Source organism: Schistocerca cancellata, chromosome 5 (genome assembly GCF_023864275.1).
Source record: "Schistocerca cancellata isolate TAMUIC-IGC-003103 chromosome 5, iqSchCanc2.1, whole genome shotgun sequence".
Classification (NCBI taxonomy): domain Eukaryota; kingdom Metazoa; phylum Arthropoda; class Insecta; order Orthoptera; family Acrididae; genus Schistocerca; species Schistocerca cancellata.
The window spans coordinates 580,630,606-580,657,092 of NC_064630.1; the positions used below are offsets into that span (position 1 = coordinate 580,630,606).

At 39.9% G+C, this 26,487-nt stretch overlaps 1 protein-coding gene across 1 annotated transcript in view; it reads right to left on the reverse strand.

The window, feature by feature from the left end:
- Positions 1–23,244, reverse strand: part of LOC126188694 (calcium-activated chloride channel regulator 1-like) — a 133,014-nt gene extending 109,770 nt beyond the window's left edge. The window contains exons 1-4 of the mRNA XM_049930301.1: positions 23,236–23,244; positions 23,054–23,190; positions 13,784–13,931; positions 11,990–12,202 (exon numbers count right to left, since the gene is read on the reverse strand). Coding sequence (XP_049786258.1) covers positions 11,990–12,202; positions 13,784–13,931; positions 23,054–23,190; positions 23,236–23,244 — 507 coding nt within the window. The remainder of the gene's footprint in view (positions 1–11,989; positions 12,203–13,783; positions 13,932–23,053; positions 23,191–23,235) is intronic.
- Positions 23,245–26,487: the final 3,243 nt, after the last annotated feature.

The window sequence follows — 26,487 nt, forward strand, 5'->3', positions numbered from 1 at the left end:
TTGAGGAGGTTGGCATAGGATGGAGCCATCCTGGTTCCCATGACCGAACCCCTGATCTGCTTGTATGTCTGCCCCTCAAAGGTGAAGTAAGTGTTGGTAAGTATAAAGTTGTTTAAGGTGAGAAGAAGGATGTCATAAGCTTGGGATCAGGTGGACACTGACTGAGGAAATGTTCAGCAGCAGACAGACCATGCATGTGGGGGATATTGGTATCGAGGGAGATGGCATCAATGGTGACAAGCAAGGTGTGTGGTGGGAGTGGGACAGGCACAGATTTCAGATGATCTATGAAATAGTTGATATTTTTGTACTACAAGTTGCAGGTGTTCATCAACTAAGGCAGATATATGTTTGGTGGGTGCTTTGAAGCCAGCAACTATCGGATGACCAGGATGACTGGGTTTGTGGATCTTAGGAAGAATGCAAAAGATCAGGGTGCATAGTTTGGATGGGGTAAGAAGTTCTATGGCTTGAGGTATAAGTCACTGTGAGAGGCCTGAGGTTTTTTAGGTGGGGGTGCAGGTCAGTTTGAATCACATAGATGGGCTCTGAGCACTATGGGACTTAACTTCTGAGGTCATCGTCCCCTAGAACTTAGAACTACTTAAACCTAACTAACCTAAGGACATCAAACACATTCATGCCCGAGGCAGGATTCGAACCTGCGACCGTAGTGGTCATGCGGTTCCAGACTGTAGCGCCTATAACCACTAGGCCACCCCGGCCGGCTCACATGGATGGGCAGATGTTGTAGATAGAGGAGGCAGACAGCTGGCATAGACCTTCACTAACATACTCCTGTTGGTTAAGCAACACAGTGGTAGATCGTTTGTCTATTGGGAGGATAATGATGGAATTATCAGCTTTTAGGGAATGTAGACCATGTAATTCTGCAGAGAACAGGGTAGCACCATGTTGTAGGCACCTGAGGGAAGGTTGTGATGCAATGCTGGATGTGAGGAATTCTTGTAAGGCTTGTAAGGAATGATTCTGAGGTAGTGCTGGTGGATCAGGATGGGATCATTGTTGGAACTGTTCAAGGCAGGGGTGAATGTCAGGTTTGCTACTGGAAAGGTTTTTGGATTGGGTTGCAAAGTGATATTTACAGTTGACATTATGTGTAAAGGAAAATGTCTTTCACCAAACATTGTGGTTAAATGCAGGTTAGTGGCCAAAAGTGAGACCCTTGGATAATACAGAAATACAGATAATTTGGGAGAGGGGGGGGGGGGGGGGGGGGGGCTTTGGACAAGCGGTTGAGAACAAACAATATACTGTTGTGACTGGTTACTGTGATTATGGGTTATTACAGGTCTGGAGGTCTGGGAGGCAGTGGTGGAGGCTGTGGGATGTTAAGGAGTTTGGCCCAGCTCAATTTGTAGGAGCTGCTTGGCTGCTTGGGGAGCTGCAGAGAGACAGGAAGGGAAACACCACTGTTGAGGTAGTTTAGAAGAAGGTGGGATAGTTTTTTGAGGTGAAGTCTGGCATATTGTTGCCGCCTGAAGTTGGCTTGGTAGATGATACCATCCAGGGAAACATGAGGGGCAGATAACTGCAGGGTCCTGTAGAAGGAGAGAAGTCTGGTGGAGTGGTAATTGTATTTGAAACTGTAGAAGAGGCTGGTGTAGAGTAGGATTACATCCAGAAACAGAGACTTTCAATGTTAGGCTTTTGGGAGTTTCAAGAAACAGTATGTGGGACCTTAATTTTGATAGTGCAAAAGCATGTTTTAGAAAAGAATGGATGTAATATGTGATGGGATTCATCATGGCAAGAGAGGATGGTCTGAAGTGTTAGAAATGGTGGGAGTGGCAAAAACGAGAGGCAGAGGGTGGAATAAGATGGAAAAATGGAAGAAAAGCACGGAAAAAATTAGGAAAAATCTCCAAAATTCACACGAAAATCATGAGACTAGAAATCAGTTAACAAGAGGCAATGAGTAGGTGAGAACTTCTTGCCACAAGAGTGGTCTATATGATATGAAAAATTGATGATTGGAAATAAATAGAAAGAAAACTGATAGGCAAAGTTGTGGAAGGAGACAAAATTTTAAAAACTGGCCAGACAGAAAGAGAAAGTCATAGGAGATAATGTAAAATACTTTGCTTGGCAAATAAAGCAATGTAGGAGATGGCAGTAAAAGTCAATCAGAGCAGTTTGGCAAAAAACAAATGCACAAAAACATAAAAGAATTGCAAATAAACAGGGTAAGTGGAGGGTAGAAAAGAAAGAAAATAGCTGCCAATTTTGAAAATAAATTGGCGAAAGATGATCGGGAGAGTGCCCAGCAGTGTTGTGAACTACAGGCAAATTCGTAAATGACAGTGGAATTCTTATATGAAAATATGTAAATAACAACTGGCCCAACTATGTACACAAAAACCAGTATGTATGGTACTATAAAAGATGTAGGGGCAAAGTGTTGATTAATCTGGGTGGTAGAGATAAATAAACAGTTGGAATACTAGCACAAAAGGTAGAAAACAGACAATACTTTGAACAAGGCAGGTGACAACAAAGGCTGACAAGAGGGTTACATAAGAAGGAATGATGGCCACAAGAGATAACATAACAATGAAAATAATCAATTATTGATAATACAGTGTATATGGACAGATAAAAAAATCTATTCAACAAGCAGTGCTTGTGGAGAGCCACCTGTGAAACAACAAATGTCACATCCATACACTGTTCAGCCATTTACATCAGCATGACTACCACCCAGGTATCAGTCAGGACAAATGGACATAGGCAGAGGGTGTATACAACAACACACAATATCCTGTTGCAGAGCATGCTGTACAACACAACAGTCATGACCTAGGTGCCTATTTTACAATATGTGCCATCCAGATTCTCCGCCCAGACACCAGTTTCTCAGAACTCCGCAGGTGGAAACTGACACTACATGTCCTTGGTTCTCACCACACACCTGGCCTTAATTTACATTAATTTCTTCTGTCTCAGCATTTATTCACAGTAACTACTCCTTTCTTCACTTCATTTGTTTTCCACATCTTTCATTTTCTGACCTGTCTAATTTTCGTCATCCTCCTTCCACATCTGTTACATACAATGCACTTACCTTTTGACTCTTGTTAACTTGTGCACGATGTTTTAATAGTAATCTCTGTCTTGCACATTACTCTGCCTTCCACCTTTAAGCTCTCAGGTTTTTAAATCTCGTCCAGTGCAGTTCCCAAAAATCAGCCTTTCCTTCTCACCCTGTCTGGTAAGTCTCCCATGACCCAGGGTTCTGAGTGACATTTACAAACTGTACCCCTTTCTCTAAACCTATCCAGCCATTTTCCTTCACCCCTCTTCCTTCCCCTTAAACTCTTCCACCAGAAAAAGGAGCCACTGGCTAAAAAAGTTTGTGAAAGTTAAATACTACTGTGTATGTGCGTTTCCCTGTTGCCGCTTGGTGAGTAGATTTTTTTATCTGACCATTTTCATTATATATTCAATAATTGATTATTTTTGTTGTTACATAAAGAATACCTGTATCATTGATTTTCATGATTACTTGTCTGGAGTGACATAACATTTCTGCTTGGCCTAAGACATATAACTTTGTGAAAGCTGAAAATCTATTTGAAGAGGCACCACTTACTTAACTGACATCTTTTAGTCATATACAACTTTATAAGATGATAAATTGAAATTTGAATAAATATGCAAACTGTTAAGTGATGATTTAGTCACAACTGGTTTCACTGCATTGAAGTACGACAGAGCAGTAGGTCGACTAGTACAGGGGATGAGGCACCATTAGATGGTTGCTGTGAGGGTAAAGCACTGGAGGCATCCAGTGCTTTACTCTCACAGCAACCATCTACACTTGCTTCATCCCCTGTACTATTTGCCCTATTGCTCTGCCAGTTATTATTTGTTGATGACTTTCCCCTTCATGGGGTTGGGTTCTGTGACTATAAACGTTGGAAGTGTTTCCATGTGCTAACCTATGTGACACTACTAACCACCTGAAGATGGTGCTTTAACACAATGAAAGAAGTCATGAATAAATCATCACTTAACAGCTGTTTGTGTTTTTATTTAATTTGAATTTACGATGAATGACCTTTGGTATTCTTTGTACACTGGTTGTACTTGTGAGCCATTTCTGTATAGAAACAAGGTGTGTAAAAAGGGTGCCACATTTATCTTGACCACACTAAATAACTGTTTGTCCAGATGCAAATTACAAAATGTTTCAAGCAAATGCTCTTTAGCTGTCAGGGGGACGTCAATCAGCATGACTGCCTTCATTGTACCTTTGTTTTTTACAAAGATATGAACAGCAGTATGACTTTTTTAAATGGCACCCTGTATTTTTCATTAATTCATTTCATCTCCTAAGGAACTATTCAAAAATGTATCACAGTGTACCATTCAATGAAACACAATGTTATTAATTACATAACTCAACATTGACTTTGAGCTCAGGATCACAAACTCGTCAACTTGCTGGAGTTGTCAGAAAACAAATGAAAACCAAGTAAAAACATAACACAAAATTTACTTTTACTCTCCTGTACCATTGCCCAGGAGTAGAACATAAATAGGTGCTCAAAGTGGTGACCCTGGACACTGATGCACTCATTGAATGAAAAAATTATTTACTGCTTCCAGTGCTGCCTGCTGAAGAGAATTTACAAGAAAGCATGATACATTCCTGCATGTCTTCTGGAGTTGCTGTAATATTGCAATAGACAACTTCTTTATTGCATCCCCAAAGAAAAAAGTCCAGAGGATTTAAATCAGAAGACCTGGCAGGCCAAGTAACTATTCCTCCTCGACCAATCCATCTGGTTCAGAACATGATGTGTACACAAGGCATTATGTGCTGGACATCCATCGTGTTGGTACCACATACGCATTCTGGTTCTTGGCGGCACTCCATCCAGAAGAGGAGGAAGAATTCATCTGAGGAAGTTGACATATGCTGTGCCGATTAGACTACCATTGATGAAATAAGGGCCAAACATCCCACAACAGACATTAACTCTCCATTGACACTAATGTTCCATCTGTCTAAGCCATCGTGGATGGACCAATAACGCATGTTCCTTGTATTTACCTGCGCTAACTTACATTCCCCATAGATGAGTAGCATTTCTATCATCTCTTCATTGGTGTACATTCTACTCACACAACTCTTCAACTGACAATGGTTGACAGAATGACGGGTGTGCATTCTATTTATGTTTACATTTTTCCTCTGTCTACGTCAGCACGTGGATGTGTTCCATTATCCCGAGTTCCTGCACTAAGTGCTGGGAGCGTCCATGTCAGTGTTGTGTTATGTAATTAATAATGTTGTATTTCAGTGAATGGTACACTCTGATACATTTTTGAATAGGTCTTTAGGAGAGGAAATAAATTACTGAATAAAAAATACAGGGCGCCATTTAAAAAAGTCATACTGCTGTTCATATCTTTGTAAAAAAAAACAAAGCTACAACAAAGGCAATCATGCTGATTGATGTCCCCCTGATGGCTAAAGAACATTTGCTTGAAACATTTTGTAATTTGCATCTGGACAAACAGTAATTTCGGGTGATGTAGATGTAGATGGTCAAGATAAATGGGACACCTTGTATAATGGCAGGCAATAATGAGCCCATTGCCACATGGCCTACCACTGCAGGTTCATGTTGTATCCATGAATTGAAGTAGAATAATAACAGAAAATGCGAGTAATCAACACAAATTATTCCTCTACCAATGAAGATTTAAAACTTCAGTGATGAGACTTATGCTGTCACTGGGACAGTGGTTAACAAAGTCCATGGATGATACTGATCAGTAAGCTCAGCAGAAGAAATTACTGAATACTCCAGTTCCGAACAGAGTCAAAGTCCAGTAGAGAGTGACCCAAGAGTTGTGGCGTCTTGGTAACAACAATAGCATAATCAAGGATGAGACTGTCTGAAACGTGGTGCTGTATGCTCTTATGAAGCCTGTGCTGTATGCTATTATGAATCCCTGGCAGCATAGGAATATGCCCACTGTCAATGAGATTGTAGTGACGTGGCACAGCATGATTGGAGCAGTGCAAGGTGCAGCTACTTCTTGAAGGCAAACCAGCCAGGTATTGCTGCAATACTTCAGAGTCAGCTTTTTACAGGAGCCATCCCTGTGCTGTCTGGCTAGATGGCACTGCACATGACCCAGATGCTGCTGGTCTTGGGTTGTGTGATATGTGACCTGCAGTTGCTTGGTGGCAGGTGCCATGGTGTAGGCATTGATGATACCACATTTCATATTGCCTTGTGTCATCATTAAAGCAGTTAGCAAGGAATGATATAATGCATTTAGTCTCTCTTAAATTTTTATAATTATAGCACATTAAAAAATGAACAATGGAAGGTCCAGGATGGAATGTTATCCACCCACTGACCTGTATACCACTATTACTGGCCGGCCGGTGTGGCCGAGCGGTTCTAGGCGCTTGAGTCTGGAATCACACGACCCACACGACCACTACGGTCACAGATTCGAATCCTGCCTTGGGCAGGTCCTTAGGTTAGTTAGGTTTAAGTAGTTCTAAGTTCTAGGCGACTGATGACCTCAGATGTTAAGTCCCACAGTGCTCAGAGCCATTTGAATCATTTGAACCACTATTACTGTCTTTTTATTTATTTTTATCTTTGATCTCATTGTGTTTACATGTCAGTTTTAGTTTGTTTCACCTTTCACTATCAGCCCTACTTCCTCAGGTTTCATCTTTTCCACCATATTTCATCTGGTCCATCCTTTTTGTGAGTTTTCCCCATGTTGTTTTACATGTTTTTTATGTTTCACATGGGTCTTGCTCCTTTCATCTTTGCCAATACAGAAAAGTTTCACACTATTGCTAGGCAGAACCCAGTTCAACATACCATTCCTGTATTGTTCCCTAGTTCATGAAACACCCCCCCCCCCCCCCAAATGGCCTGACCATCAGATTACCCATCTCTGACTGCAACCCCTCCTTCCTCAATGACCTATATCTGTTCAAATTCCATCACTTCATAGTCCTCACCAACCTAGCCCCTCAGAACCATGTAAACCAGGCCCAAACCTCCTTCCATTACCTCCTCTCCATCTTTAAGATTCTCTTGCTCTGCAATCCCAAATTCCTGTATCCCATCTCTCATGCTGAAACTCTAGACCTCCAGGAACTAGAGCAGTGTGTACAACACCTTCTCTCAGTCTCCTGGTCACTACAGTGGAAACACTTTTTCACCACCAACCCTAACAATTAGAATCAACCCAAAATCAATATTGAACCCTGCCTGCCTCAGTTCACTTCTCTCTACAACTATAATCAGTTCTTGGTGGTGGTGGTGATTAGTGTTTAACGTCCCGTCGACAACGAGGTCATTAGAGACGGAGCACAAGCTCGGGTGAGGGAAGGATGGGGAAGGAAATCAGGCGTGCCCTTTCAAAGGAACCATCCTGGCATTTGCCTGAAGCGATTTAGGGAAATAACGGAAAACCTAAATCAGGATGGCCGGAGATGGGATTGAACCATCGTCCTCCCGAATCAGTTCTTGCCACACTGAAATCATCCCCTGTTAACATTCCAGAGTTTCTTAATCTTCAAACTTGTCACACCATAATTAATCTCTCAAAATGGAAAATAGCCTAAAATTTTCAGAAAGAACAGCAATCCATCAACTAAAAACTGATCCTGACCATATAAGCTTACCTACTGATAAAGGCTCCACCACTGTGATTTTGAACCAGAGAGATTACCTGGTGGAGGGACTCCACCAGCAGTCAGATCAGCCCACCTACAAACCTTGCTACAGTGACCCCATTCCAGTCCTGTCTCAAATCCTTAGGCTCATCCCAGAACACCTCCCATGAGTTGGCATCTCTCCTGCCCCTATCACTTCACAACCACCTAAAATCTCAAATGCCTCACCTGGTTCAGATTTGTGATCTGGGCTGAGGCTGGGGACACCTTATCCACATTCCTCCAGAGCCTCAACACCTTCTCCTCCATTTACTTCACCTGCCCCTCCTCCACCCAATGAGCCACCTTCCTTGATGTTGCCACATCCAGAAAGGCTACTTTCACAGCTGATATCTCTACTATACCAAGAAATCCCTTCTATAAAGCCTAGCCATTGCATGTGTAGTGACAAGCAGTCCCTCTCCAAATATACCAAAGGCCTCACTGAGGCCTTCACAGATCTAAATTACCCTCCCAGTCTTGTGCAGAAACAGATATCTCATGTCTTATCTCTCCAGTCAACCACCACCTCCTGAAATCCCACTGGCTGGCTACAAAAGAGCTCTCCTCACATGATTCAGACCCACCCATGATTAGAACAACCTGAATCACATTCCCTGCCATGGTTTCAACTATCTCTAGTCACAACCTGAAATGAGAAACATCCTACCTATTATCCTTCCCACTCCCCCCACAGTGGTATTCTGCCACCTACCAAACCTATGCTATATCCTTGTCCATCCCTAATCTACTCCTGCTCCCAACCCCTTGCCTCATGGATCATAATCCCTGCAATAGACCTAGATGCAAGATCTGTCGCATACATCCTCCCACCAACTATACCAGTCAAAGGCATCTCCCACCCCATAAAAGCTCTCTATGTGGGTACGTTAAGTAATAAGGTGTCTGTCCACATGAATGGCCACTGACAAATTGTGATGAAGAGACAGCTGGACCATCCAGATGCTGAAAATGCTGCCCAGTATGATGTGCTTCATTTCAATGGCTGCTTCACAGGACATGTTATATGATCTAGATCCTGCCAACACCAGCTTTTCTGAATAGTGCAGGTGGGAACTCTTCCTGCAATATACATTACAGTCCTGTAATCACCTTGGCCTCAATCTTTGCTTGTCCCAGTCCTCCACCTTTCTATCCTCTTCCCTGCTGCCACTCTAACACTACACAGCCTTCTATTCCACCAACACACCCACATTTTTCCCTTGTTTACTCTCTGCTTTTCCACACCCCTTTTCAATCCCCCCCCCCCCTTTCCCTCCCAAATGCGGGTAGCAGCCCTACCTTCTTCCCATCACATCCCTGCATGCTGACACAGACAGCATGCACCTTTCACCACCCCTACTCTGCTATCCATCCCCCTTCTTGCCCTAAACTTCCTTATTGCTGCTCCAGTGAGGCACAGTTTCAGTCTGGTAACAGCAGTTGGATTCCAGAAATTAGAGCTTACATAGAGGCTTACAGACAATCGTTCTTCCCATGCACCTTTTGCACGTGGAATAGAGAAGGTGGGATCAGTTATGGTACCAGAAGTACCCTCCACCACACACTATTAGGTGGCTTGTAGAGTATGACATTAATGTAGACAGTGGTCATTTGTGAGTAAGTTGTGCACATGTCTGAGTGTGTGTGTGTTTTCTGTTTTGGAAGAAGGTTTCTTGGCTGAAAGCTTAATATTATAGCAGTCTGCTTATTGTGCCTGGCAGTGACTCACAATCTCCTCTAGATGGTGCATATTAACAACTGAGACATTTAAGCAGAGAACATGATACTGGGAAAATCTTGGGTGGAATAAAAATAACTGAAAGTGTAAAGCAAACCACTCACCATATAGTTGAGGTGTTGAGTGGCTGACTAAAACATAAACAATGTTGACACACACTGCTGAGCTTTTGGACAATGTTCTTCTCCAGTGCAGACTAATACAAAATTCACGTGCACATAAACACATATTCATGCATGACTACACTGTTCCCACCCATCACACTATCTTGGTACTGCAGTTCTATTGGGTGTAGTGTTGTGTCAAGTAAGGTTAAGGAAGGTTAGGAAGGCAAAGGTGGTGTGGCTAAGAGCTAAGAGAAAGAGGTAGCAAAAGAATGGAATAGGAGTGTAACACTGGTAAACTCATGCTGGTGCTGGTATGGGAAGATTAAAGTGACACACAATGTGGTGGATGAGTGGTATGTGAGGGAAAACTGCAGAGAGAAAAATGTGAGCATAGATTGACAGGCTGTAGTAGGAGGCATGGGGACAGAGGTGGAGATGGATGTGAAACAGAGGCTAATGGCTAGTGGAGTCCAATGTAATTACTTGAATATTCCACAGATCATAATTGTGATCTCTTATGCTTTTGGAATGAGTTAGTTTTACAGGAGAGGGAAGTCAAATCAATTGCATGATCAAAGGATGTGTTATAGACAACTCTGATCAATGTAGTTCAGAGAACCTAGTATTGAGGGGGGAATATCCAACCAGTGATGCTGAGCAAGTTGTTCCAAGCAGCATGTTCTACCACTTGGTGGCTGACTCTGCTCTTGGTAACAATTTGGTCGTGGCTATTCATTCATATGGATTGTTGGTTGGTGGTGTTGCCTCCATAAAAGGCTATTCAAAAGTTACAACATGGCTGATATGAATGCTTTCACATGTGATCCTGCATCCATTAGGATAGGAGATGCTGATGATGAAGTCTGCTGATGAAGTCTGCTCTAGCCAACTCTGTACTGCAACTGCTGAGCCATACAAAGTGCTTGCCCAAAGCAACAACAATCACTATATTAGAACACACTGTCAGTGGGCAACAGTTACTTTGAAACCTGAACTCAGCTAAAACAGTGGTAGCTGCAGTAACATAGTTCATAATCTGTGATGCAGTTAATTGGTAAATTTACAACAAATGTCACAAAGAATAACAAACATATTGACATGGGAAGACATTGGATCCTCACAAACTGAAGGGAGGATGCGTTTTCTATGGGCAGTAGTCCCAAGCCTGAACCACATTTTTTACTCTGATATGATATGTTTCTATCTTTTCCAACACATCTAGTCTAGAATGATCTAATCAGATGTGAGACAATAATAATCTTTATATAGATGGTTTTGTACATGAAACAGCTATAATTACTGATGCCAACTTACAAACATTAAGCAGAGCTATTTCTAAGTATAGGTTTTTAAATTAACTTAGTAACTGATAGAAGAAATTGCCAGCCTAGTCTAGTCTGGAAATTAATAAAGTTCTTTCCTTAGCCTGAGAAGATCAGAGGTACTGTACTTTTTAGACAGCTACTCAGATGCAAGGTCAGTAAATGTAGCTCTGTAAGTTTTTTACGTGATAAGATCACAAAGAAATGGTCTAAGGATGCAAATCTACTCTCTGTTTGTAGAACTATATTGTAAGCTATCATGTTGTTAAGTGCATTGCTCCAAAGTGTAGGTCTGTGCATTCATCCATATTTTTGAAGAACTGAAATATCTAGGGTGGAATACAAATAATGGAATAAGCAAATTGAATCTCTTGCCATATTATATATGTCCATATATATATATGCCCTCTGTGTTACCTGGATAGCTTAGAGTGGAGATGTTTTCCTTCATGGCTGCCAATAGTCAGCTGAGCAGAAGGTAGTTTTGAGGTAAAGAAGTAAGATTGTAGTTTTTGGAAAGTAGGAGAGGTATTGGCAGAAATAAAGCTCTGAGGAATGGTTGTGAGTCATGCTTGGGTAGCTGGGTTGGTATAGCACATACCCATGAAATGCAAAGGCCCTGGGTTCAAGTCCCAGTCCAACATGCAGCTCTAATCTGCCAGGAAGTTTCAAGATTTTACTTAAATGGTGGAAAGTCCACGTAGAAACACCATAATGTTATGAAAAGGATCAATAACTAATCATAGTAGAGATGACATGTTGAGTTGCAGACAAACACAACAAAAAGACAGTTACTTGTTTAGATTTTGCCCAGAACCTTCTTGAGGAAAGAAAACACGTACAAATTCACACAAGCAAGCACACCTTGTGCACATATGACCGCTATCTCCAACAGCTCTGTCCAGGATTCAGGATTTTACTTAGTTTAACAAATGTTTGTATGTTAAATGTTTGCTTTTAGCATATGTATATAATGTACCAAATTATTTATGTGCTCTTTTTCCATCAGGACTACCTCTCGTACTTGCAATTTTTGTCACAAAGAGCAACAAACCTAACATCTGTCAGAAGAGTATAAAATATGAAGTAGTACCTCTTGAAGAGTTTGTGCCAAATATCTATTGCTTTTATCCCATTCTTCAAAGTCCTTGGTCATCATGTATGACTCAGAAGAATTCAGTACCAGTTCATCAAGGCCCTGCTCTGGTCCATAGTAAATACTCAATGTCGCTACAGGTAAAGCAGAGTCAATAACAAAATCATTGTGAATTTTTTTGTCCTTATTAGAGATTTCTGCCTCAAATACCTGCAAAGAATTAAATTTTCACATTACACAGTAAAAACAAAAATAGGCTTATAATAAACACAAACTGATTACTGTCTACTGACAAGAAATAATTCTTAAGTTTTTTCTGAAAAACAGATATTGACTTTTCACCAAAATTATAGTATATTAAAATTCCTTCTTGTATTGGTTTCATAGCAGATGTATGCTTTGTGTAAAAGTGGAGTTTCCATTATCCATGCAGTACTCTGGTGCACCATCATGTGAATTATTTTACTTTTCATTTTCCATCTCTAGGAGAGGAGCAGGCTGTTCAAGATTTGGTTTCTAATTTATTTTCATTCTTCACCTCTGTTTATATTCAGCCAGTTACCAGATAAGTGGATAGCTGTCTTTACAATAAAGAAAATTTTTATAACCTATCTTAATAGGTGCTTGTAAGAGAAGAAATTAGATCATTGTTTCCATATTGTGTTCATCGTTTATGTTACATATTACAAGAAAGATGAATGGAATGGTTTTGCTCACCAAAGTTATGAAAGCTCCCAAGACAAAACAAAAAAATGTGAAAAGTTAAGAGTATCCTAATGGCAGTTGTTTACATCTCTAAAAAATTTATATGAGACACTGGAAAGAATATTAGCAACTTATCCAGTACATAAATTACTTGGACCCAGCTGGACTACTGTTTTGGGAATATATAGTTCTGAGCTGTATTTACAGTTCCACTGAAAGGAGATATCAATAATATTTATGTCTATGCAGGTGATTGGAATCATGTATTGCGTTTCTTGTATTGTATTAATCTTTGGAATATGAATCATGTAATAGAAAAGCTATAATACATAATTCTCATAATCTATACAGACTAAAAATTATTAATCTCTTCTGTTGGTAGGATCTTTTATTTCTTCTGAGTCCTGTCTTTTCAATCCAACACATCTTATTCTGTTCTCCACTACTTCTCTTTCATTTGCTTTCCATGAGTTTCCATCTCTTCATCACCCTCCCCTCTACACTTGCTACAGTCTGTATAACTTCTTATTTTTTTATTTATTTCATTTTACAATTTCTTTGAGAAATATATTTTGACACATATTGCACTAAGTCTTCTGTAACATGTTTTATGAAACATTTATATCTTCAATTATTTATTTTTCAACTGCTTCTGAAAGGTTGTCATCAGTCTCTACCTATGAATGCTATTCTGTAACTAGATTTTATTCATTTCATTTCATATGTGTAATTTTCTTGTGAACAAACTTCTTTCCTCTGCAACCAATAAAAATAATTTTTTGGTTTCACGAATCACAAATAAGGTACAGCCATCTCTATATTGACATTGGTCCACTACTGCTTTATAAATTCAATTGGGAGAATCTTTGGCCCATGGATGCCATTTCTATTTTGCTTTTTATTTACTGGTTTTATCATAATGTCAGTAGTATTGATAAAATGATTTCTGATTTAAAATTCTTTTGGATCCGGATAAAATTTTAATGTCAATTTTGATTACTGAAAAACTATAATAACATAATTATGACACAGAAAGCCCTAAACCACAATTATAATATTAAAAAAAAATTTATAATATGCACTTACATTTGCAATTTGTAAATTTTTCCCGAGAACACCATTTAATGAATCAAAAAGTGCACCAGTTAGCATCAGTAGCCCCTGCTGATCTTGCACAGAATAAGTTCTTCCTCCTGTTGTCCAAGCTAAGTGCTCCAGATCATCTGCTGCATCGCTGACAAGTAGAAGAAACAAACATTTGACAGTCCATACAGTGTGATGTATAAAAAATTAATAAATGCTGATGTGATACCCATTTTATATGTATATATCACACAGTTGTCCATTACTTTCCTCTCCATCTCCAGTGTTTACTGGTTGATGTACTTCATGAGTCAATATTGTGTTTACTATTTTAAAAACTTTGAATAAAGATTAACATAAGAATTTCATGTTATATGGAAAAAAAATTTTTCATAGCAATTTTTGACTAAATTCCCTTAGGTTTCTTGTAATATTAGGTTCCAATGGCAAGCTTATAATGACTTTCTCCATGGCCATTGTCATAAGCTGACTGTCAAAATTGATATTTTGGTAGTATTTTACAAGTTATCTGAGATGATATCAAAGTAAGTAATAAAGGAATGTTAGCAGTGCCATCAGTCTCTTTGGAAGCAAACAAAGCTGTAATAAAATAGGCAAGGTTCTGGTAAGATAAGTCTTCCAATCTATTTTCTGATCACTCAAGAAGGTAAATAATATGGCATTCAAATCTTTTGGATGCATTATCAAATCATAATATAAATTACTTGAAAAACCAGAATATTAAATTAACAGCCATCTTTGGTCATACAACAGCAGCCTCAGGACATAGATTTACTTAAGAATATATAAAGAAATGTTCCCCCTCCCCCTTGTCAGCTACATCAGTCTACTCCAGGGTTTCCCAAACTGTGCTCCATAAAACATTGATGTTTTATGGAAAGTGAATAAGTGCTCCACAAAAACAAGTTTTCCTCATTTTTTAAAATTTTATTAACCTTCAAAATAAACAAGATATTCCATCAAAGTACCAGAAGCAAATGTTTGGGAACCCCTGATCTACACCCTTATGAACGCCACTAAACATGGCCAAAATGTATTTTTGTATCTAGTTTTTTAAGTATTTTATATGATGATGTGTCAGTGCACCCAAATAATCACTGATGCCACATGAAATACAGTGAGCTGGAAAATATCAGCAGTTTCTAAGCACGTCACAAACAAGCATATATTCATGTTAGATGAGACACAAACCTTGCTCCATTCATTTGTTACCATAATATTGTCATTAAGAAAGCAATGTGGATCAAGTTTTCAACATCTTGAAGCAAAACAGTTACTATGCTCTTAATGATGCACTGAAGCAGGTGATTGATGCCAAGATGCTACAAAGCAATACACTGAGTTGTTTACTTTCCAGCAAGGTTGGTGGCACTACTAGCATCTTTCCACCACAGACATTGACATAATATCTAGTAGCCTGTGTAAATCCTTGGCCATTGCAAGATATCACCATGACATAATATGGCTGACAGTCAACTACAACAGTCAGCTCCTAAAGGCGGCAGTGGAGAATGTTGTCAAAGGCTTCAGTTATAATTTAAACATAATACAGCATGAAAACTAAGATAATTTTTTCTAAGGAATTCATGCTGATGATATTACATGCTTTTCTGAATTAAACAAGCATGTGTAGAGTAACCAACCAGATTGTAGCAAGAACAATAAAGAGATATAAAATCAAGTGCAGCTATCAAATTTCAGAATGAGACTGTTCATATGGATATGAATCTTATTTTTGAGAAACATGTCAGGTATTGGCAGATGGTGGAAGGGGATTTTAGTAGACGTGATAGATTCTGAGCAGTAGGGTAAGAACTAAGGTAGTCATTCTTACAACTGAAAAAACATAATAACAGAATTTACTCCAGAATCCTACAACAGAAAAAGAGAAAGATATTGCTCATATTATAGTGAAATGTAATTCAGGTTTTACAGATTAAATGGAAACCATGAGTTACATTATACATCAAAACAACTAGGTAACTTCAAGTAATGGAAAATTCAAATTGGTGCTGTACCTAGAGAAGTATTCTGTACTACTAAAAATCTGTTTTCATAGAGTGAAACGTTTAATATGCAAAGCATACAAATACCAAAATAATAATACCAATGTTGACTGGTGGATAAAAATGAAAAGAAGTATGTAAATTTTCACCAAATTCTCAATTCAACAGCAAGAAATACTGCAAGGGATCTGGAGGATACCACATAAATCTAATTAAAGGGAAGGAACTATGTTACACAGAAAACTAACAAGTCCAGCTTCTTGTGAACCCATACAATAAAGAAGTTGTCTCTGAACACACAACAGAGTAGAGTGCGAGAGTACTACATTTAAAGAACAGACTGTACAAAAGTGAATCACACAAAATTGAGCATAGCACAGCAGTCATAACTGATTATATAACTTTTGCTTGCAAGGTGTCCTTCAGAGGTGAAATGAGTGAAATTCATACGATTTCTTATAATCAGTGATTTTGTTGTCATACTTAGCCAACAGCATGTATTTTACAGCATTAATGTCCATCATAGGTTACTTGAGTAGTAGGGATATTTTGATGTTGTGCCTCCCCCCCCTCCCCCTCTGGTCTTAATGCATGCACTGATTTGGTTGGGAAGGGTGTAATAAAGCTGTTGTATCCTCTCCTGAGAGAAGATGGTCCATAACTGTTGAACTGTTGTAACTGGTTCTTGATATCCTGGGTACTGGCACTGAAATCATCAGAATCAAAGTCTTAGCCAGACCCACAAATTCTATCAGGGACAGACCTGAGGACCTTCCTGGGCACAAGAACTTTCTCAGTATCATGTAAACAGTTGACAGAGCCACATGCCATGTGTAGGCAAAAACTGTCTGTTGAAAAAATGGCACCACAATACTGTTACATGAGAGGTAACACACAGGATGCAGGATGTCTATGACAGACCATTGTGCCATCAAACTTCCCTCAGTCACTACCAGTCATTACTGAGGCCTTACCCATTGGCTCCTCAGATACTGATGCATGGAGTAACACCCCTGTGCCTCTCCAGAACATTGGAGGAATGAGACCTCCTCTCAGATCACCACCATACTTGCTGACAATGATGGTCATTAGGGGTAGTAGACAACTGGGATTCATTTCTGATCACAATATGATGACATTCATCATCAGTCCATGCAGCCCTGACACAGCACCATTCCAAATGAGGACGTTTTCTGTTGTGGTGTTAATGGTAGCCTATGCTTGAGACAGTAATTCCCTAGTCCACCTGCTGTTAGTCTCTGACCAATGATGCAGAATGACACAGAATGTTAGAGGGAGTCCATTACTAGTTCCTGGGTTGCAGGTACAGATGTGAAGGAGTTACAATGTGCTTAGGGCACAGTACATCCACCCTCCCTTGTGGTGGTCAGATGTGGTTGACTTGAACCTTGCAATCAGTAAGCCTCCTTCAAATTCCCATGCAGTCTAACATCAGGTCACTGTCCCATCCAAATGCTCTACAAATCTGGATACTGCACAATCCAACCAGCCAGCCAAATGGAGACACACAGTAAAGCCCCTTTTAAATGCTGCCAGGTGCTGATCCCACAGTCTCACAAGAGTACGCAGCAGCTTCTTATCCTTCCTAGTGATCACTCAATGTCTGACACCGCCCGTGCCCCATATATACCCTACCAGACCACATAAATAACGCTAATTGTGAAGAACACTGTTGCACTCTGGTGGCCTTTATAGCTATCACTGAACATTGCAAGTCTAAACTATTTCATAGCCCTGAATGGCATGTATATGTACGAATATATATTGCCAGTGACCAGGTCCTGGGTGTTTCACTTTTTTTGCGAGATATTGTACTTTATACCTATAACTATATAGGCTAATATCTCCAGAGCACACATTCTTCACTCTTGCTATTTCCTGATCTCAGTCTTTGCTAGTGCTTACCCCCCATCTGTCTACACCCCTGGCCCCATGATCCTAACTTTACTCATCCTACACTCACATTTCCTGCTCCACAGAATCCTCTTTCCTTTGTTCTAACTTCCCTTTCCATTTCACTCCTCGGTGGCACTACATGCTGTGCAAAGCTCATACAGCCTGCAGCCAGAATAAGGCCATCAGTGTAATTTTTCTATGCTGTGTCGTTGAAGCCTCCCCCCCCCCCACCCCCTCCCAACTACCAGTCACTTTCCCCAATCCTCCCTTCTGATCTCTGCCTCCTTTCTTCCCTCACCCACACCAACTGACACAGCCTTCTCACTCCAATACAGCTGCAGTGCAAGTACAATGCAGTCAGCTGAGACAATGTAGCTCTACAGGTTTATGTACATATGTTTGTGTATGTATACTCTACACCAATTTAGTATTGGAGGGCAATGTGGAGGGTAAAAATCATAGAGGGAGACCAAGATATGAATACACTAAGCAGATTCAGAAGGATGTAGGCTGCAGTACGTACTGGGAGATGAAGCAGCTTGCACAGGATAGAGTAGTATGGAGAGCTGCATCAAACCAGTCTCAGGACTGAAGACCACAACAACAATAACAACTCTACAGCTCTGAAGAATGATTTGCCCAAAAGCTAGCAACATTCTTAGTCTTACTTCTGTGAGGCCTATACAAAGTACTGAGACTTCTGCAGGGGCCAGAGTTTTGGAAATAAGGTTGACAACAATGTTACAGGATGGGTGTTAGAAGTAGTGTGTTTTGTGGAGGATGGAGGAAATTTTTTGGATGTGGAGAGCAGAATAAATCAGCAAGGCATGGCTGGGGAGCTAAGATGGGTTTACAAAGAGGTTGGATCAGAGTGGTAGGATCTTTCTTGCCTATAGGTAATCCTGTGCAAGCATAGGACAGAAGTAGCTGGGACAGATTCCTCAGATGAAGCTGAGAATAGTGCTCCAACTCTTGACGGACAAGAGTTGCTATTGCAGAAAATAGCATTCAGGAATTTGTGGTATTGAATACATCCATCTGTCTTCTGCTGCTACCTAAATATTTACCTGACCACATTTATATTTACCATAGAATAACAGGTGTCTTCATTTTTAGAACACAGGCCTGCTTACAATTAAAAATTGCTGCTCATCATGCAGCTCACAAGAATCATCAATCTTTAAACCTAGATAATTTGTAGAAGGGTCGCTAATCAAGTATATTTGATAATCAAGTATATTTCTATTTTTCCTTTCAATTTGAATTCCAAATTCATAGCCATGTGACTCATGGGAGCATGTTGACATCTGGAATAGAATAGAGGAACACTATGTGAAACCTGGAAGTGAAGGCAAATAAACTTAGATTTTTATACTATTATTGTGTAAATCCCATTTCAAATGAAACTGAGTCTGATGTTAGCAAGAAATAACATTAAGAAGTAAACATCATTGTGATCAAATGTAACAACTCAAAGACTGTTGAATAAATATTTAATTTAATTTAAATAATTTAAGAAGTGCAGTAGTATGAGTAAAACAGAAGCACAGAGTTGCGGAAAGACACATAAGACTGTGAACTTTGATAACCTTCAGACATGTGTGCACTGCTCGACTAGACTGAGGGGTTGTGTCAGGTAGGGAGAGTCAAGGCACAAAGTAGGAGTGGAGCAGTAGGGAGAGTGACTGACAGGCAGCAGGTGCCCCAGAAAATTATTCCTTATGACAACAGAGACAAAGTATGCAAAGTAAGCTAGCATCCTATCCTTCAAGACAACACAATGATAAATAATTATAAATGCAAACACAGTAAACTGATCTTTTGATGTTAGCCAGTGAGTGGTAGAGCCCTATGTTCTGTGCACCAGTGAGGAGAAAAAGAAACCACATATATTACTAGGCAACCATTTTAAGTGAGAAAACCATGCATAACTCTTCTCAGATACAATGTTTTCTTTATAAGCTGACAATAAGGTACTTATTTTCTGACACAAACGGTAAGAATAATTAAATAAATAAGTAGTAATCATCATCATCATCTTGGACAGTTTCCAGCCACTGGCTGGGTCTGTCGGGAACACAAGCCTCTCCATCGTGTTCTGTCTTTCCACAATTCCCCCTCTTCCACCTTCGTCCAGTTCTCTCCTCTTCTCGTCACACATTCCTTCACTCCCTTCACCCATCTATCTCTTGGTCTTCCTCTGGGCCTCTTCCCCTCCAGTTGCAGATCAAACATCCTCTTAGGAATTCTTCCCTCATCCATTCTCTTCATGTGTCCATACCACTGCAGTCTTGATTTTTCTATCCTGTCCTGTACTGGTTCCTCCTTTAGTCTTTCCCTCACATACTCATTTCGCAATCTGTCTCGTCTTGTTACGCCCAACCTGCTCCTCTGGAACTTCATTTCGCTAGCCTGTATTCTACTTTTGTCGCTTTTGTGCATTACCCATGTCTCACTTCCGTATGCCAATATGGGGACAAAGTAGGTTCGGTATATAATTCCCTTGGATTTCTGTGGGACCTCCTTGCTCCAAATAAGCCCCCTAATGCATTTGTAGAACTGCCCTGCTTTTCTGCACCTTTCATTTATTTCCATTGCGTTTCCCCCCTTACTTTCAATCACGCTTCCCAGGTACTTGAAGTTCTCTACCACTTGTAGTTTTTCCCCTCCACAAGTTATATCCACATTTGGCCTATTCGTCTTCCTTGTTGTGACAATTATTTTACTTTTCTTTGCAGAGAAATGCATTCCATATTGTGCTGCCGTTGCCTCCCATGCATCTAACTGCTCTTGCACCTCCTTCTCGCAATTTCCCCATAACATCAGGTCATCGGCAAAAAGCACTGCTTTCATTTTATGATCTCCAATTGCATCTGACACTTGCTGTAGGATTTCATCCATAACAATAATAAACAACAAAGGCGAAAGTGCACTTCCCTGTCGCAGCCCATTTTCCAGCTTGAACCATGCAGTACATTCCCTCCCCACTTTCACACAACTCTCACTTCCCTCATACATTTTTCTGACTTTTCGTGTTATCTCTTCATCTATCCCTTTTGCGTTCAGCACATCCCAGAGCTTGTCCCTACAGATACTGTCATACGCCTTCTCAATATCTAAAAAGGCCATGATTAAGTCCTTCCCGTACTCATAGTGCCTTTCCTGCAGTTGCCTTACCGCAAATATGAGGTCCGTTGTTGATCTTCCCGGTCTGAAACCATACTGCTCCTCTTGCAGTCTACTTTCAATACTGCTTCTTATTCTCTTCTCCAGGATCTTTTCATAGATTTTTCCACAGTGGCATAGCAGGGTGATTCCTCTGTAGTTCTCACATCTCCTTTTATCCCCTTTCTTGAAGATCGGGACTATAATTCCTTTCTTCCAATCCTCAGGAATTCTGTTCTCCTTCCACACCACCCTCAGCACTCTGTATAGCCACTGGGTTCCTACTTCTCCTGCTGCTCGTATCATATCCACTGTTACTTCGTCCCAACCTGGTGCCTTGCCCCCTTTCATCCTCTTTATGGCTTCTTCCACTTCATTCCAAGTTAGATCATCGCTCTCCATCGCTGTTAGTTACCCGCTTGGCGGCATTCAACAGATCTTCAAAGTACTCCTTCCAAATCTTTTTGAGCTCATGCATTTCCTCCACAACTCTTCCATTATTATCCATGATCCTCAGGCACTCGCTTCTGTCCTTCCTCTTATTTCTTACCATGGTGTAAAGTACTTTTTTGTTCCCTTCACTGTCCTCTTCTAACATTCTTGTCCATTTTTCCATCCACTTCTTCTTCTCCGCCCTTACTATGGTCTGTGCCGCTTTCTTGCTTTCCTTATATTTTACCCTAGCTTCCTCTGTTCGGGTCTGGAACCATTCTCTGAAGGCTTTGTTCTTTCGAAGTACTGCCTCTTTACATATGTTGTTCCACCATGGGGTTTCCTTACTTCTCCTCTTTGTGCTAGTTCTTCCGCACACAATCTCAGCTGCCTCAACTAGGGCCCTCTTAAAATCTCCCCATTCTTCTTCCACTGTTCTCTGATCTTCCTTTGGCAGCTTCTTCCTGATCAGTGTCTGGTACTGGGTCCTCCGTTCATCCTCTTTCAGCATCCATGTCTTCAACCTTTTCTCCTGTATATATGTTGCCCTCCTATCTTTTTTCTCTCTCAGGGTGGCTACCAACAGCCGATGGTCACTGTCTAAGGCCTCAGATGGAACGACCTTAACATCTGTGAGGCTGCTCATCATCTGCCTATCCACTAGTACATAGTCTACTACTGAAGTTTGGGACCAGTCCCCACTGTACCAAGTTATTTTGTGACTACTTCTCTTCTTGTACCAGGAATTTGCGATCGTCAGCCCATTCCTCTTGCAGAATTCCAGCAACAATTTTCCTTCTCTATTTCGGTTCCCCCAGCCCTCTGGTCCCATTATCTCCTCGAATCCTTTCCTGTCTGTGCCAACATGTGCATTGAGGTCCCCTATTATAATCTGATTACCTCCATTTAGCTGCTTTTGCATGTCATCTTCAAATTCCTCCTTCTCCTTTTTTGTACACCCCACCTGTGGGGCATATGCTTGGATGATTTCAATGCTTTTTCCTTTCACTCGTACTCTGGCTTTTATCATTCGATCATTGATACCTTCCACCTCCTCCTGCAGACCCTCTCTGACCACTATTGCCACTCCATTTCTTCCCCTCTCATTCCCTATCCAGTACAGTTTACATCCTTTACTTAGTGGTTTTTCACCAACTCCTCTCCACCTAGTCTCAGCAAGTCCCAAGATGTCCAATTTCCTCCTTTCCATCATTTCTACAATTTCTTCTAACTTCCCAGTTAGAGTCCTTACGTTTAAGGTGCCCAGTCGTAAACCATCTCGTAATCCTTTTCCATTGCTTGGTCGGTTTCCTTTAGATCCGTTCCGTGATCCGAGGCATGTTCCCTTTTTAAAAGCAGTTGATTTATCCACTACTGGCTTGCTAGGCCTATCGCAGCTTCACCAGAGCCCCGTTAGCCGTCACGTTTCAGGGTTCCCATAGAGCCTTCTCAGCTACCGTAGCGGTCCTGGGGCACACGAAGTCCCCGCTGTACATCGCCCCTATAGGCAGTCCCCTACTTTGTGCCGTTGCCCATCTCATCAGTAGTAATATGAAGGACTAATATCTAACTGTTGCAAAATCTGCAAGTAGTCAATGAACTTGCTAATTATTCTTTCTTCAACATTCATCTGTCACAAACTCGTGTTTCTGAATACTAAATTAATAAAAATTCAATATCACAGTTATGAAGAGACATTTTGGTTTATTCAGGCACATATATTGTTACTTACCCCAGTGATATAGTGTTAATCTTAATCTTTGTATTGGAAACTAGACTTAAAACATCTTTCACATCTTCTCCTGGTACAGTGTTCCTTCCATCAGTAATAAGAATAACAGTACTACCTTTTTCATCAGCTCCTAACATCTGAAATGAAAAGAAATAATGTAATACGGATTTCCAAAAGCACACTCTGTTCATTTAGTATAAAGGCTGACATTGATTCCTCATATATTCCTTTCTCCAAAAGCTAACAAGATTTTTTCATAATTCAGAAAGTCTAATATGAAACTCGCAAACAATCTGGCTTTTAGCATGAATAATATTGGTGAACAAAAGAAACAGGTAAGTAATCTTTTCATACTTTATTCACATAACCAACCAACAAACAAATAAATCAAAGGATAGCAAGGACAAAAGTTCCTCCATAAAAATAATTCCATTCTGCAACCAGTGATCATCTCCTGCTGCATCATCTACTTGTTATTTACACATGTCTGTCACTACACCAGCCCCTCCCCTCTTTCTATTGGAATCTGCTGCCCCAGGTGTGTGGGCAATTTTGTGCTTGATACGACAGCTAGCCCTAGTGACAAAAGCCTGCTGTTGCTGTGCCAGAATGTCTTCCTTCTGTTCTGAGGTTTCTTCAACTGAGTGACTATCTCTTCCACTTGATACTGTCGATTAATTATTGTTGATAGGTATGTCTGCCTGTTCACATTCTACAGTTCACTCCATGTACTGGTATCACAGCTTCAACCATTCAACTGTTACCGTCTCTTGCTTCCCACTTATGTCTAACATAAAAGTATTGTTTACTTCTGTCAACATTTTATAAGGACCCTTGTAAGCTGGCTATAGTGACAGTTGCACTATGTTATCATAGGGTCACATGAAGGGCATGCTTTGCAAGTCCTTATGAAGAAAAATCCCGATGTGTGGTACTGCTTGTAACTGTCTTAAGAACTTGCTGAGCTGCCTAACAAATTCTATGGTCAGCTATTGCGCAGCTGAGGGTATTGTGGTGAACTCAGTATATCTTCCTTCACTACTGTATGCAAGCCTATTAATACAAGAGGCAACCCTTCAGTTGTTGTCTTGTGGCACATACGCACTATCTTTAACATCCAGTGAAACCTTTCCACTATTCCATTACTTGCTAGATGGTAACTGATTGCACATAGATGGTTGCAGTTGTAGATATTTGTTACTTCCATGAACAGTTGTGATATGAATTAATGTCTCCTATTTGTAGTCATCGAGTGTCTGCTTGAATCACCTCCATAGTGGTTTGATGCGGTGATGCTGAAGGTGTAGAGCATACATTGGCTCCTGCCTCTTGCATGTCTTGTTCTGCCATTGCCTCACAGAGAAAAAAAGGTATGTTATCTATTACAAATTTTTTACCTTGCTTCAACAGATTCACACTTTAGTCAATGACATTAGCAAATGAAAGAAACAGAAAAGTAATCATTTCATACTGTATTCACTTAACCAAACAACTAAGATAAATCAAAGAATAACAGGGAAAAAAGTTCTGTCATAGTAATAATTCCATGCTTCAAACAGAGACCATCTTCTACAGCATCATCCACTTGTCATTCACACTCGTCCATCACTACAGACTCTTTTACTCTTTTATTATTCTTTTGTTCTCAGCAGTAATGATAGTGTGTTTTCTGGTTAGCTTACTAATTTCTGTAATCTCAAAATTGGCAATTATTCTGATTACAAAAGTTGCTGAACCTAGCCACTTTAGAAGACCCAAAATATGAATTTTCCAATTAAGATTCTCATCTATATGTACACTCAAAAACTTAGTATGCTCTACCCTGTCTACTGACTTCTGTTGATGTGTTATATTTATTGAAGGAACTGTACTTTTTGCAGCAGAAAATTGGATGTACTGTGTTTTTTCAAAGTTTAGAGCAAGTCCATTTGCAGAAAATCAATTAATGACTTTTCCAAAGACCTTATTTGTTTCATTTTCAATTGGAGTTTCTTTTACTGGATTAATAATGATGCTTGTATCATTAGCAAACAGTGTCTGTTCAGCTTCCTGTTTCAGATAGGAAGGGAGGTCGTTCACATATATCAAGAACAGAAGAAGCCACATGATTGAACCCTGTGGAACACCTAATGTAATTTCACCCCAGCAGATGAAGTGGCAAACTTATTGAAATCACTTGACCCATATAGGGAAACTTTTTACTTCCTGTTCTGTAGGTATGACTTAAACCTCTCATATACTATTGCATTTATACCATAGAATTGTAATTTCTGTAACACAATGTCATGGTTCACACAACCAAATGCTTTTGACAAGTCACAGAAAATCCCTACTGGTGACATCCTACTATTTAAAGACTCTATTATGTGGACAGTGAAACTGTACATTGCTGCTCAGTGGAACAGCATTTTTGAAATCCGAACTGTGATTTACTAAGTATCCCATTACTGTTGAGATGGCTAACCAGTCTTGAGTACATTACTTTCACAAAGATTTTTGAAAATGCTGTAAACAAGGATACTGGCCGATAATTATTGACATTTGTGGTGTCCCACTTTTTGTAGGCAGATGCATTAAAATGGTCCTAAATAAAAACTAAACTGACTCATGGAGAAATTCCTTCCATAATCTACAAATACTAATGCTTCCATGTGGAGAAGAAGAAATTCACTAATCAATGCCAATAGATTACTAGAAAAAATGCAGACATTCATTCATATGATACAAGAAATAAAGGCCAGCTGAGAAATATACCACACAGACTGAGAGCTGTTGAAAAGGCCCTCAGTGCTCAGGTGTGCAATTTGTAAAGTGTCTTCCTGTGAGTCTACAGTACAGTATAAGAACAAAGACATTCCACAGATTTTGCAAGGATTACTTAATGGAAAGAAATTTACAGTATGGAGTATTTTATGTGTAAATAATGAGGAATGTTTTTATTACCTGTATGTATATCTTGTATTCTGCCAAATATATTGTATGCATCATATATTTTTGCAGGCATTTTCTTTAGTCACCAGAGTTAAAAGATTATGTAGATAACTTTAAGACTTAAATCTAAATCAAGAGAAAATGTACCAAACATTATTATCACATTTGCCAACTTGATGCTTTATATTTTAAGACTTCAGGTAAGTTGAACTGTCCTACATTATAGGCACCACTGTACAAATGTAATAAAGTAGGACCAAATAAAAGTAAATAGATCAATAAAATTATAATAACTGCAATTAGGCCTGACACAAAGTTTTTATGTGAGAAGTTTCAGCTTCTCACAGCATTATGATTCAAATAAGACCTTATTGGTATGAAATAAATAGCACTTTGATGACACCCACATGAAAACTTAGTCATTTACTGTAGAAGTAAGGACATTAATACCTGAACAGCACATTTCACTGCACAGCCAATGCAGCACCCTCCTTCAGCTATGA